This window comes from Lingula anatina, chromosome 1 (genome assembly GCF_051362555.1).
Source record: "Lingula anatina isolate TDL-2025a chromosome 1, LinAna3.0, whole genome shotgun sequence".
In the NCBI taxonomy this organism is placed as follows: Eukaryota; Metazoa; Brachiopoda; class Lingulata; order Lingulida; family Lingulidae; genus Lingula; species Lingula anatina.
In genome coordinates this window covers 28,222,261-28,235,395 of record NC_141767.1, presented here as the reverse complement: position 1 = coordinate 28,235,395, position 13,135 = coordinate 28,222,261, and the positions used below count along the sequence as shown (strand labels likewise).

Below are 13,135 nucleotides of genomic sequence, written 5' to 3'. Positions count from 1 at the left end.
ATTGATCTAAATAATTGAAAGATTTTAAAAGGTGTCATAGTGGAATATTAACGTTTATTAAATCTTATCTACAATCAACTTTGTTGATGAAGTAATTGCAATAATTAGAGAAAGCTTTTCACCGATTCTTAAGAAACTCTTAGAGAAAAGTCATGATTTAAAGAAATGACAAGATTTGATAAATGACCTTCATAAAAGTTTACTCTGCCACCTATTGGAAGAAACAGGAGTTAAAGACAATCGTGAATTGTGTTATTGAGCAAACGTTTATTAGATATTTCCGACTGGCTTTGAAAGATATTTATAACATGGCTGTTTCTCTCAAAAGAAGCTGATACAAATAAGTAAAATTATTTCAAGACTTTGACGAGACAATCTTTATTTTCTGTTACATGAGGCAAACACGAGTTGGATATTTAAATCCAAAAGGAGCATGGAACTCAAATTAGCGTAATAAATATTTTAATGTAGAACTTTAAAATTGGCAGTATAATATGCCCATGGTTCAGGCACATAAAAAAATCCTGGATATTTCTGTCTCATCACTCTGTCTGACCATAACCAGCCAATCCACAATGCAACAAGTAACAAAGTGACAGTGAATGTGTACATCAAAAACCTCCCGTTGACGTCAAGAAAGCATTCTCCCTTCGCTCTTTCGTACAGGATGAGTGCAATGCTTAACCCGTAGTAAATCAAAAATAATGGAAATATCTGCCCTTCGGTGACAAGGTACCTAGAAACATAAAAACAATAATCGCAAAATGCTTTTCAAAACGTATAAAAATGCCAAAAAAAAAGAAAGAAATTAATTTTTTGACAAATCCCGTTAACTGGTGTTTGTGTTTTAATAATTTTAAGAACCATACCATTATAGGTCAGTAAAAAAATAAGGCTCCTAGTAAATAACTGACCGATTAGAATTGCACAAAAATAACACGGGAGTTCAGTGTAAAATGAAAGGGGGCAGTAGTTGCTTGACAAAATACCTTAGTTATTTGGAGTTAAAAGATGAACGCAACTGTCTAACACGTATCTAGTATCTAGTATGCTAATGCAGGTCTGGGAGATGTGTAATTGCAAGCTTTAAATGACGACTATTTTTCAGTCAAGTCTAAGAGTCATTGACTCACCAATAGTACAGCGCACTGGGTAACACGAGCAGCCATGCAGTAATGTTCATCCCAGCGTTCCTCGCCTCAAGTTGCATGGTCTTTTTGGCAAAGCAGCCAATGAAGTAAAGGTAGAGGGCAACGAAAAACGGCACATACCTACAACGACAAAATATTTCAGGATTCTCCAAAAATTATTAATATTTAAATCATCTGCAATTTGTGCTTTAACAAAACATATCTTGGCACGAAAATACATGCGTTAACACTCCTTTTTACGCTTTTCAACATGTATTATGTTAGCGCATATACATGTAGTTGCAAGTCAAAAAGAGTAAATAGGAGTGCTAACTCGTAAATTTTCATGCTTCGCACATGCTATCTTTTGCAGGCCATGTAGATCAACAAATCAGAAAAAATAATTGTTTTGCGTCTTATTACAATTACAGAACACATCTTACCACATCCAGTGCCCAATTTCTTCATCATACATATAAAGCAGTTCGAATGAGTCGATCTGAAAGATGTAACTTTAGAAATAAAATAGACATACAACTGAACATGAAGAAAAATAGTGTGCCTATTTTTTCTCAAAGTTAAAGTGCACTGATGTAATTTGTTACTAAACATATTAAATGGTTAGAGTGAAAATGTATAGGTATGTTGTTATCGATGTTTTGAAAATAACTAATAACACCAATAACAAAAATATAAGAATAAGATTTGGCATCATCGTAACTTCTAAGACATAAAGTAATACCAGTGACTTTGGCTCCAGCTTCTGCATAATAGGATTATCCCTGACCGACAAGTGGAGTTGGTAGCCACTGTGAATAAGCCTGTGGTTAATGGAATCTCCAACTAAGTGGATACTAGCTCCCATAACGAACACTATGACAGTAAGGTAACTGAAGCTTGTCGGGATTTTACGGTGACTTCGTTCTAAAAGCTGAAAACAGTTTAATAATTTCATCATCTGCGTTATATACTTTAAGTAACACAATAATGTGGTGAGGTGGACATAACCCTGCATTTTAACTCTTTGTTTGAAAAAAAAAAACACTTTTTAAACATCGGTTCTGGAGTAAAGAAATGACAAGAATCAGTCCTTCAAAATTATAAGGTAAGTATTCTTTTTCAAAATTATCATGAAGCCGTCAAAGAGAGCACAAGTCAAAGTTTCACCTCCTATAAATATCTGTCGTATCACAGCTAACATAGTGCTACACACTTCTTAATGAAATAACAGTGGGAACAAGATCTGAAATGTGTTAGTTGATCCAACTCCTGTCTTACGGATAACAATTATGTGCGTGTATTGTCAGTGTGTATTGTGATAGTTTATCTCATTTATTTTATGAGGTATCCTTTTTGCCAAAAATAAATAATATTAAAATGAATACTCAATTTCGAGGAAATATACTTCTGGAATCGCAATCAGCGCCTCAATCAAACACCGAGATAAAAAAGATATTTCCCCGGTATATTAACAATCAATCATGTATTTCATCATTCGTAAATTACGTGTGATGAGACAGATATTTTCGCACTTTGATGAAAAAGTGGAATTAGTGCATCTTTTTATAATGGAAGCTTACGCAATAACCGTTACTTTATATCTAAAATTGCGCTAATAGTATAACCCTTCCGCAATTGCTGAAATTATGAACCCTAAGAACATGTATACATCTAAAAGGGGTTGCGATTTCAAAATGCTCTTGAAAATAAATTTTTATATTACCTTTAATAGACAATATGGCGTAATCACGTTGTACGCCATGTGAAAGACGTCTCCAATGCTTGGCTGATTCAGCGGAGACAATTCTAACGGCACCCACGTCTGTAACATACAGTAGATGAAATTCCTCTTAGCAACTGAAACGTTGAATAATTACCATACATCCATTCAGTGGCATTTAAGTTAACAAGCGAGATAAATACTGCTCAAACTATACTTCGGTGTCACTGAGATCAAACAAGTGTTTATTGACGCTGTGTTTATTTCAGTAAATGGTGACCCCCCCCCCCCCAAAAAAAAAAAAAAGCCCATAAAATGTTAATAAATTCTACTTCGCTAGACTTAATATGTGCATGATCATTCCCAAAAGTTTCAGTTTTCTTGTTCGCTTCCGAGGCATTGATGCAGACTCGCAAAAAAAATTTAATTTCTCAAACACTTTCCTCCTTCGGAATTTCTCTGGTTTTTGCTGTGATTGCTCCTCACAGTTCACCCATCATTTGAGGATTGTTCTGGTACAAATTGTCTCAACGTCACACTTTCTGCTGAACAGCCACTTCTGACACCATTTTGAAAAATCCTACTATATTCGATAGCCATATTTAAAGTGAAAATTATATAAAAAGAATTATATTTCCATGTGCGCATTCTCTAATACAAAAGCGCAGAAGAAATTTATTTGTTATGTGCTTCAAGCGCCAACTTCAAATATGGCTATCGCATATAGGAGGAATTTTCAAAATGGTGTCAGGCGTTGATATCTACAGATAACAACTATGCGAACTTGGTCACACTAATAGGTGAACACAGTTTCAGCTGACCAAATGTAAGAGTACCCGGTACGCCTTTTGATGATGATCAGTTCATCATAGGGAGCAAAACTAATCTGTCGGTTGTCCTGTCCACCACTATTGTAATTAAGGCCAGTTGCGTGTTGTTAAATTGACGGTTAGGAAATGAAATCACACGGGCTGCTGAGAAAGAACTCACTAGGTTAGGTCGACCCAACATGAATAGAAACGCACCCACAGCCACGCTATGCTTATCGATGTGGGTTCAGGTTGCTACAATTATACAGTAGGCCTACTATCTGCATTACAACGTAACTAAAGGGAATTTAAAGGTCAAGATATATCAATCACTTTACGTTGATAAACCCCTTGAACATGAAATAATAGGTATGGGTTTTTACCATCGCAATGGGCCTTCCAAAATCCAAGATCCAATTCTCTATCATAAGGATTAACCAGATGTCAGTGTGAAAGCCATTTTTGCCACTGTGAACCTTGACAGTCTTCTCAGGTGACAGCGTATTTTCGTTTTTGGCAAAACTGTAATAAGCGTTAAGTCATAAATAAATATTCTAAATATACAGGCAATAGTTTCAAGTTTGAAATCAAAATTACATAACTCGTCTGATAATACCCTCAGGCTCAGATTTAACACTTGTGACTGACCATTAATTTAAAATTTGACAGAAAAGCTCACCATCTGCTTGTTGAATTGGATAAGATATAGCACCCATGTAGGGATGCATTCGTATAGTGTAAGGTGAAACATTAAAAAGATATACTGTTACCAACACATGAAATAAAACATTTGAATATCATTAAGGAATGGTATACCTGACACGATTGCCTAGCCCTTGTTTCCTTAATCTAACTGAAGCCATGACTAAATATGCACCCCTGTGCTTACGTTTGCAATAAGATAGGCCCTATGCATAACACTTTAGAGATATGCGATAAGCATTTGAAGGTGATTTTCCTACTGTACAAATTACCTTATTATATAACAGCGACGTAAAAAGCAACGAACAGATGAACTTACTAGCTAAATTTTGCTTGAAACAGTGGCATATAACCAGTTAAACCCCTTTTTATCATTCTCTCCCATTTCGAAAGCAATGAATTCATGGGCGCGAACTTGGAGACTTCAGGGAAAATACGTTCTTTTTCGTGCAGGACGTTTCAATAAAGAACAGATCACGAGTTGTAGCAATGGCTTTTCACTGGTTGCATTAGCTTACTACTACTCGATTATTATAATTAGAATACCTTTATAAAACTTGAGCTCTTCCTTTTTGTTCTAAGGCTTCGTTCACATGCAATGTCTATTTTCTAAATTCTATTTTCTATTTGCGGCATGTCTTATGATCACGGTCTGTGCACTGAATATCCCGCCGCGTAATTACTGGCAGCGCGAGCCAGTTACTATAAGTTACTATAAGTAACTGGCTCGCGCTGCCAGTAATTACGCGGCGGGATATTCAGTGCACAGACAGTGATCATAAGATAGCGCGAATAGAAAATAGAATTTAGAAAGTAGACATTGCATGTGAACGAAGCCTAATTCATCTATTCATAAGCCAGCCGTAGCAAAACGTGCTAGAGCCCAGTAAATTTTATTGTAAAAATAAAACTGAAGTTAAGCATACACTTATGCAAATAAAAAAATAATGGTCAACATACACTGTAAACGTTTGCTATACGGTGACTCTTGGGTGAATGAACAAGAACTTCTAACGTTCTCTTATATAAGAAGACCTCATTTGAATAAATGAATAGTACATGTGGGCCTACCTTACACTCCTGAAATTATCATTGGCCTACACCTGTAAAAACTATTCGTCTACCAGCCTAGTCACAATATTTTAATCAACCGTGAACCTTATGCAAATAAATTTCCTCTCACTTGACCCAAGCCAGTACATTGTATAGTAGTCTCGAGGGTGTTTTCTGTACTTTATTAAAAAGTGTCTGATAAAATTGAACGATTAAAGTTAATAAAAACATTTCAAAACCAATTTTTTCAACAATTTTTTCAGATTTAGTCTTTCCAGTAACCACACTTTTACTAAAATTATAAACAACATAAACAAGTGAATGAAAAGACTAAATCTAAAAAAATTGTTGAAAAAATTGTTGGAAAGCAGGACTACTGGCCACGGGACATAATGTTTTAAATTCCCGCAGAGGGGATTCCGAGTCTCGTGTTGAATTCATTGTGCCTCGTTCCCAAGCGACGTGCGCTTGCGCAGAATGCCAATCAAATTTCACTGACTGATGACAGAGATGTAGGAATTATAGTTTAAATCAAGCAACCAGATTTGGTGTAATATGGACACTGGGGGGACTTTACGTGAACGGGTATATGCTGCAGCCAGAGATGGCATGGCAATCTCTATGTTCGCTATCCTGTGCAGCAAAAACATGGATGAGATAAAGGATGCACTAGAACATGTTACGGAGGAAGATGGACAGCGGGTGACTCCCCTTATTATTGCAGCTAAAAATGGACATGATAAAGTGATCAAGACGATTCTTAGCCATTTCCAGGTTGATCTAGAACAAGCAGGTATGATGCTCTTCACGTATCAGCAATTGAGAAAAACAAGACAATTACAGTTCTATGAATAAGCATGTTATGTGGGATCGTACGCTTTAAATAGGAATAGAAATATAGGAACTCACCTGCTGTTAGGAGACATTGACTTATAAACTTGGTATACATATAGAAATAATTTGCTGTTGTTAAGCTCCCCTGAAATGACTAGATCTATGTGTATTTCAAAATGTTCCACATAGCATTTGGAAATATCTGTATATGAATGATGAATTATACCGCTTTCTGATATTTGACACACCAATTACCAGCAAAATAATAAGTCTATAACAATAAATAAATAAATTATGTAGGTATTAAACTAATTCCTGCCAGATTTTAACATTAATAAGGAGACAGTGCCCATTATGTAAAGAAAACAGACCCACTACATATATTAAATCTTGTGCCTGCTTCATTCAAACTATAAAAAATTTTGTGCCTTTTTTTAGGTACAGTGAAATTTGATGGCTATGTAATAGAAAGTGCCACAGCCTTATGGTGTGCCGCAGGTGCTGGGAAATTTGATGTTGTTCAAACCCTGATAGAGGCAGGCACTGATGTCAACCACCCCACTCTCACCAATTCTACACCACTGAGAGCTGCCTGTTTTGATGGGAGGCTGGACATAGTCAAATACCTGGTGGAACACCAAGCCAACATTCATGTGGCCAATAAGTACAACAATACCTGTCTCATGATTGCCTCTTATAAAGGTCACAAAGATGTGGTCACTTATCTCCTAGAGCAAAAAGCAGATCCTGATTGCAGAGCCCACTGTGGGGCCACAGCACTTCACTTTGCTGCAGAAATGGGGCATCTAGAGATAGTAAAAGAGTTATTGCGATTTAAAGCAGTTCAGGTAAAAAATGACCACGGAATGACCCCCTTGATGGTGTCTGCTGAAAGCTGCCAAAATGCTGTAGTTGAGTTTCTTGTCAGTCATGAAGACTGTTCCAAGCTAGAACGTATTGAGGCATTAGAACTCCTTGGAGCTTCTTATGCTAATGATAAAGACAGTTATGATCTGAGGAAAGCCTACAGTTACATGTGGCATGCTATGACGGAAAGACATAGTGATCCTGAAAACATTATCTTTAAATTTGTCATGCCACCTATCGAAGCCTATGAAAACCACAAAGAATGTCAAACCATGAAGCAGTTACAAGAAATTCAGTATGATCACAATGAGCTTCATATGGAGGCATTGGTTCTTAGGGAGAGAATCTTGGGCTCAGATAATCCAGACATCCCACACCCAGTGATATTTAGGGGTGCAGTATTTGCAGATTCCGCGCGGTTTGACAGGTGCATTGCACTCTGGATGCATGCTATGAGACTACGCAAGAAAAACAATAGAACAATTAGCAAAGACTTGTTACGATTTGCCCAAGTATTTTCGCAAATGATTCATGTGGGAGTGAATCTCGATTTTCCTAGTGTTCAAGTCGTGTTAGAATATGCTATCTCAGAACTGAAGCACAACTTTGACATGTTCAATACAGCAACAGAAGATGAGAAAGCTGCTGTTCGTGACTTGATTGATTGCAATATCCACACAACACTGTATCTGCTGGTCATTGTCACTAAAGTCAGTCTTACTAAAGAGCAAGATTTTCAACTGTGCAGCCTGGTGTACTCTTTCAACCAACTTGATGTCTCCTTAAAGAATGGATACAGGCCATTACACATGGTTGCAGATCATGGCACACTAGTTGATGACTTTCACGTTAACGATGTGGTGAAGTTTCCCAATGCAGGCCTACTTCGCCTTTTACTCAAATGTGGCAGCCAGGTGGATGCAGTTGACAACCAAGGCAACACAGCACTTCATGTCATTGTGAGGTATAATCGTCCCATTAGTCATTTCATTACATTGCACAGTATTATTACCTCATTACTGGAGTATGGAGCGCACATTGACAGAGTGAATGGAAGAGGTTTAACTGCTGAGGACTACTCTACCACTGGGGTTGCTGAGATTATACTGAAGACACAGAGGTCTCTTAGTTTGAAGTGTCTTGCCGCGAAAGCAATCAAAGAAAAGAAAATTCCATACAAAGGAAATGTGCCTGCAACTCTTTTAGACTTTATAGATATGCATTAATTTTAAGTATATTATGGAACTGCCAGAATACTGGTTTAGATTTTGAGGGTTTGTGACACCTCTTTGGCTATTGAGACAAATTTTAAAATGCATTGTTTTTTTAAGAGAAATTTTAGAAGCATGCTTGTTGTACATTCAAGTTAACTCTGCTTATGTGCCCTGCTGATTTATGTTATGGAATTCATCGGAAAATAAATTTTTATAAGCATCTGGCAGTGCTGCAGTTGCTTCTTAGAACACCATCTGTTACAATTGTTTACTGTTATGCTTTTCATCAGACGCTCAAGTTCTCACCCTCCATATTATTAACTTTAAAATTCTAGGAAATCATAATTGTTAATTTTTTTAGATAGCAGTAACGTACATATAAACATCTATATGTACATAAAGCACATTTGGTCAGCATACACTTTTCCTGGAGTACTAGTGTGTATAATTAACAAAAACTTGGCTGGTACAATTGATAAAAAAATAAAAATAAATAATGCCATCAACAGTATTATTTCAACTAATGTGGATGCCGTATTTATAATACTAATTTTTTTATTCTATAGCAAAAAAAGGACAATCTTGCATAAAAGTTTAAAACCAGCAATATAGAAGTTTGAACCAGTGAATCAAACAAATGCACACCAACTCTCCCTCTTTCCCTCAGTATATGTAAATATAAATATAGCAGTACACGTAACATACAAAATAAACATGCCTATTTTTTTACCTATTCTAAAATGACAAGATTAAGTAGATTGTTTTTTTCTAAATACATGTTTTAGCTTTAATAAATACAAATAAAAATAAATTCACTTTGGGCAGTGGAAGCATCTGTATTTTGGGCGGAATTCATATTGGTGCCATATAATTCCAGTTCAAACTAAAAAAAAAAAAAAACATTAGAAGCAATACCTTGCCACTTTAGAGCCCTTGTAGTAGCCAGATGAGGCCAGACACATCACTGACCGTTACTGTAACTAGACTTTGATAGGAGCATCTTTTGTGAAACATAACACTTTCACAGATGATCATTTTGAAAATGTGGAGATTGAAATAATGCTTTCATTGGTTGTTGTACGAATTACAATTAGCCATGTATTTTTGTTTGCTCAATTATGTGAATTCCATTAAATAGCTGACGTCACAATTAAACTGCATTCATTATTTTAGGTTATTAAAACAATGTTTTAATTCTTGTTTTCATTTATAAGTCAGAAAAGGAGGTAAAAATTAAAGAAAAAAAGACTGAAAAAATACTCCATATTAAATGTCAAGTCTGTATTTAAAATATATCGAGACAACTGTGTAGCAATGTAGCATTATATTAATGAAATATACATTTTTGGCAACAAAAAGAAAGACAAAAATTATTTAAAATCTTGTAATTATCTAATATTGCACATTCTGAATACTATGTATATTGCCTGCATTTATGCAATTTATGGATATCACAAGTTGGACATTCAATGTTCTTGTTGTTTTGTAAGCTTGAGCCATTCTCCTAACACAAACTTTGTCCCTGTACTGACTCTTTCAATGTCACTTCCATCCTCAGGGACTACAGCTAGAAGATTAGATGTGGGGAATGTCTGATGTGCTGTATGCCCATCCTGTATCACAGATGCACTGAAATAAAGGTTTGAAAATGATGAAATCATCCAAACTAATGTTATTGGGTTTTGTTAGCATTACTTCAGGGGCAACACTGACAAGAAAGGTTGTTTTACACAAAGAGTACTTATAAATTTGACTTCAAAGAGTGCATTCTTAATGTCTTTGCACATCTGAGACTATTAAGCAAGAATACTAGGTCATCCTAGAGTCATTACATTGTTATCCTCTAAGTAAAATAAAATTAAGCGCCATGTAACCTTCTTCAGAAATATTCATGTGATTTTTATCTTCTTTTTTTTTTCTATATCTATTTTTTCATAACATACTGGAAAGTTTCTGGGACATTTGCAATTTTTTCTGATAGGTTATCTTCCCCTTCATTTGTAGCGACAATCCCTTCAATAATTTGCCGATTGAGCCATGCATATGCCCCCACTTCTTTATCGTCAACAGCAATTTGACCCTGTAAAATCTCTGCAGTATAAGGCTGGACCAACTTGGCATGTAAGTATACAACTACATGGTGGCGCTTTGGTGAACCTCTTGATAATCTTGGTGGGAATACTGACTGGAAAAACAGATCATACACGGATGGAAAATCATCAAGTTATGTTCTTAAAATGTTTAATGTTTCACAAAAGATTGGACATGATACAAAACTGATAATTTTCACTTATGTGCATCTGCATATAAAAATATCTAAACATACCTCCCATGCAGCCAACGCAGTCAGTTGTTTAGACTCACAAATTGAGGGGTTTATATCTAAGCCAGTTTCTTCTTTCAGTTCCCGAAGACCTGCATCCTGAAACTGAAGTTTTCAACATGAAACGACAAAACTCTTAAGTTTAAAAATGATATTTTTTCATCAATTTAGAAAAACTATTTTAATGTTTCTCTTTTTCACTAAATCATGAGTTTCATTAAAATATCCATACTACATTAATGTCAGAGATACAGATCTTTTACTTCTAATAAAGTAAAATATAATACCTGTTCACCAACTTCTATGTGACCACCTGAAAAAATGTTGTTTTCAGTTTGAAAAAAAATCACTTATAAAAAGCAAACACCTGATGGAAAAAGCAGAAAATCATCTTATCAAAAGACAAACAAAACGGATTGATTTCTGGATATAACATACATTAATGTTTATCTTCATCATTGAAACTAAATCAGATACTTCAATTTCTATGCAAAAGTCAAACTGCAAAAAGTACTCTCCAGGTGATGGTGTTATCATGAAGCACTAACTGTACAGAAATGGAAAATATACACATTGTACCTTACCAGGGGGCACCCATACACCTGGAAATGTTCTCATGTGGTAGGCTCTCCTTGTCAACAAGATCTTATTGTCTGCAGATTCCACAATTACTGCTGCTCCAACATCTATGCCTCGATTTAAAATATCTGGGCTGAGACGTGATTCCTCATCAGCAGACAGTTTTTGCACTGGGCAAAAAGGGGGATGCTGAAAAAGTTAAAATGCCATGTCATTTAATGAGCAAATTGTGTTAACATTCTTACTGTAGGGTAACATCAATCCACAAGCACGTTCTACTGGTATTTCTAAAACAAAGTTACAAATCATCCATCTTGACCTAGGAACAATATAAATGTAATTAAGACACCCTTTTAGTTTTATACATAATTTACATATAGGTGCCAGTAAGCTCAGAAAAGAAACACCTCTGATCCCCCAGTTATTGCTTGCATATGCTTACATGACTTAAACAATACCAATGTTTCCAGTGTAAATGCTTTCATGCCATTTTGTATAGCTCATGTCTTTCAAGTAGATTCAACCAAACTGAGGTGCTGGTTTCCATTTCTGAGAATATCCTCCGCACAGTAGACCACTGGCTGGCAAGTTGCTACACATGTAAAAAGGTCTACACATGTACATGGACTTGAAAAGCAACCACACTGTTTTTCATGTGTATATAGTGGTTTACCTTGATTCTTATACAATTTTTGCCATCTGAATACTTTGAATCAGATATGATTAGATGATCTTCATTCATATCAACGGATATTTCCATTGTTGGTGTTGTTGTGCCAAAATAGTCCAAAACACACTGAAATGGTAAATATTAAGTTATCTTACAATGTATGAATAAAAAAGGTGAACTTTGAAGATCCTGTATAAAGGTAATGGAGAGAGAATCTCACAAGTTCTATTCTAAATAATGTTAAAACAATTCCCCTTTGCATGTATGACAAATTAATGGACTGCCATCCACATGCCCAGTATACAAAACAGCATGCAGTGCTAGTGCATGCTGTTGTGTTCAATGTATTGTATATTACGCTCGTGAGCAGTGCATTAATGTTAATTATAATTAGTACTCAAGGCTGGTGCTTCAAACAACAGGATAATTGCAATTGTTGACTTCAAAATCATTCAAAATATATAGTTAAGAAGTTAAATTTTTAATGCCAAATCTTCTAATGTCAGAACACCTTGTGTGAATATAGTCCTTAGCGGAAAAAATGAATGAAAGTTTTTTGACATATATATGTATAGGTACAGTATATTGAACAGTAAAACTTACACCCAAGTACAATTTCTAAAAAAAAATCGTTTCCAATGTAAGTAACTTTAGTCAGGACCACCGTTTCCTTCTATATTTAGTGGACGTATTAGTATTATTATTATTATTATTATTATTAATATTATAAGAGGTGTACATTCCCTGTATTTGACCTAGCTTGTGTGCATGGCATTTTTTTAATTATTTATTAAATTATTGTTTTAAACTCTATTTCTTTATATTTATTTATTTATTTATTTATTTATTTTATTATTTCTATTTATTCATTTGACACTGCCCTTTTTAGCACCAGCCGTAAGATAGTTCATCTCGTGGCATGAAACCCACTGTCCATAATGTAAATCACTCCTGATTAATTTCACCTGTGTAAATTTAGCAGGTGTTGGAGTAACATCATTCGGTTTCTGTAGGTGTATCAAGACTCGCCGAACCATGGAGGTCGCCATATTGGACTTTTCACTTAAATAAAATTATAGCGCTCGTTGGTAACAAAGGTTCCTGGGACATCATGAAGTTAAATAAAATATGAAACAATAATATTAAATATTTTCTTTAAAGAAATAGTATGATTTAGTGTTCGTATGGTATGAAGTGGTATATTATGTAGGACCATCTGCGAACATTTTTTTGT

At 35.3% G+C, this 13,135-nt stretch overlaps 3 protein-coding genes across 8 annotated transcripts; 1 reads left to right on the top strand and 2 right to left on the bottom strand.

Annotated features, from left to right (window-relative positions):
* Positions 1-243: 243 nt before the first annotated feature.
* Positions 244-5,548, bottom strand: LOC106175897 (ceroid-lipofuscinosis neuronal protein 6 homolog). 5 transcript variants are annotated; one of them, XM_087001777.1, is made up of 7 exons: positions 5,433-5,548; positions 4,043-4,181; positions 2,854-2,952; positions 1,873-2,061; positions 1,574-1,629; positions 1,134-1,271; positions 244-736 (listed from the first exon to the last, which is right to left on the bottom strand). In XM_087001777.1, exons 2-7 carry the CDS (start codon positions 4,085-4,087, stop codon positions 463-465), a joined length of 801 nt encoding a protein of 266 aa, XP_086857903.1. In that variant the 5' UTR covers positions 4,088-4,181; positions 5,433-5,548; the 3' UTR covers positions 244-462. The 5 variants fall into 5 exon arrangements, with proteins under 5 accessions (XP_086857903.1, XP_086857904.1, XP_086857905.1 ...); XM_087001778.1 differs by lacking the exon at positions 5,433-5,548 and adding an exon at positions 4,908-4,929; XM_087001779.1 differs by lacking the exon at positions 5,433-5,548 and adding an exon at positions 4,681-4,845 and having other exon boundaries at positions 2,854-2,987.
* Positions 5,549-5,855: 307 nt separating this feature from the next.
* LOC106175932 (protein fem-1 homolog B) lies at positions 5,856-8,583 on the top strand. Its single transcript, XM_013558106.3, has 2 exons — positions 5,856-6,207; positions 6,687-8,583. Exons 1-2 carry the CDS (start codon positions 5,970-5,972, stop codon positions 8,339-8,341), a joined length of 1,893 nt encoding a protein of 630 aa, XP_013413560.2. The 5' UTR covers positions 5,856-5,969; the 3' UTR covers positions 8,342-8,583.
* Positions 8,584-9,595: 1,012 nt separating this feature from the next.
* Positions 9,596-13,013, bottom strand: LOC106175933 (m7GpppN-mRNA hydrolase NUDT17-like). Of its 2 annotated transcripts, none has more exons than XM_013558107.2 (7): positions 12,867-13,013; positions 11,905-12,027; positions 11,237-11,420; positions 10,940-10,965; positions 10,656-10,757; positions 10,273-10,514; positions 9,596-9,958 (listed from the first exon to the last, which is right to left on the bottom strand). In XM_013558107.2, exons 1-7 carry the CDS (start codon positions 12,948-12,950, stop codon positions 9,796-9,798), a joined length of 924 nt encoding a protein of 307 aa, XP_013413561.2. In that variant the 5' UTR covers positions 12,951-13,013; the 3' UTR covers positions 9,596-9,795. The 2 variants fall into 2 exon arrangements, 1 of the variants encoding a protein (XP_013413561.2); XR_015332062.1 differs by having other exon boundaries at positions 9,807-9,958; positions 10,196-10,514.
* Positions 13,014-13,135: the final 122 nt, after the last annotated feature.

What these genes read in the sequence shown, in the direction of transcription:
- LOC106175933 (XM_013558107.2), bottom strand. Translation starts at nt 12,950, where the DNA reads ATGGCGACCTCCATGGTTCGGCGAGTCTTGATACACCTACAGAAACCG. An exon ending in AAAATTGTATAAGAATCAAG is followed by an intron (nt 11,421 to 11,904) that starts GTAAACCACTAT and finishes TAACTTTTTCAG; the next exon opens with CATCCCCCTTTTTGCCCAGT. An exon ending in ACATAGAAGTTGGTGAACAG is followed by an intron (nt 10,758 to 10,939) that starts GTATTATATTTT and finishes TGAAAACTTCAG; the next exon opens with TTTCAGGATGCAGGTCTTCG.
- LOC106175897 (XM_087001776.1), bottom strand. Translation starts at nt 4,766, where the DNA reads ATGAATTCATTGCTTTCGAAATGGGAGAGAATGATAAAAAGGGGTTTA. An exon ending in TTTCAAGCAAAATTTAGCTA is followed by an intron (nt 4,182 to 4,680) that starts GTAAGTTCATCT and finishes CGCTTATTACAG; the next exon opens with TTTTGCCAAAAACGAAAATA. An exon ending in AGCTGGAGCCAAAGTCACTG is followed by an intron (nt 1,630 to 1,872) that starts GTATTACTTTAT and finishes TACATCTTTCAG; the next exon opens with ATCGACTCATTCGAACTGCT.
- LOC106175932 (XM_013558106.3), top strand. Translation starts at nt 5,970, where the DNA reads ATGGACACTGGGGGGACTTTACGTGAACGGGTATATGCTGCAGCCAGA. An exon ending in GGTTGATCTAGAACAAGCAG is followed by an intron (nt 6,208 to 6,686) that starts GTATGATGCTCT and finishes GCCTTTTTTTAG; the next exon opens with GTACAGTGAAATTTGATGGC.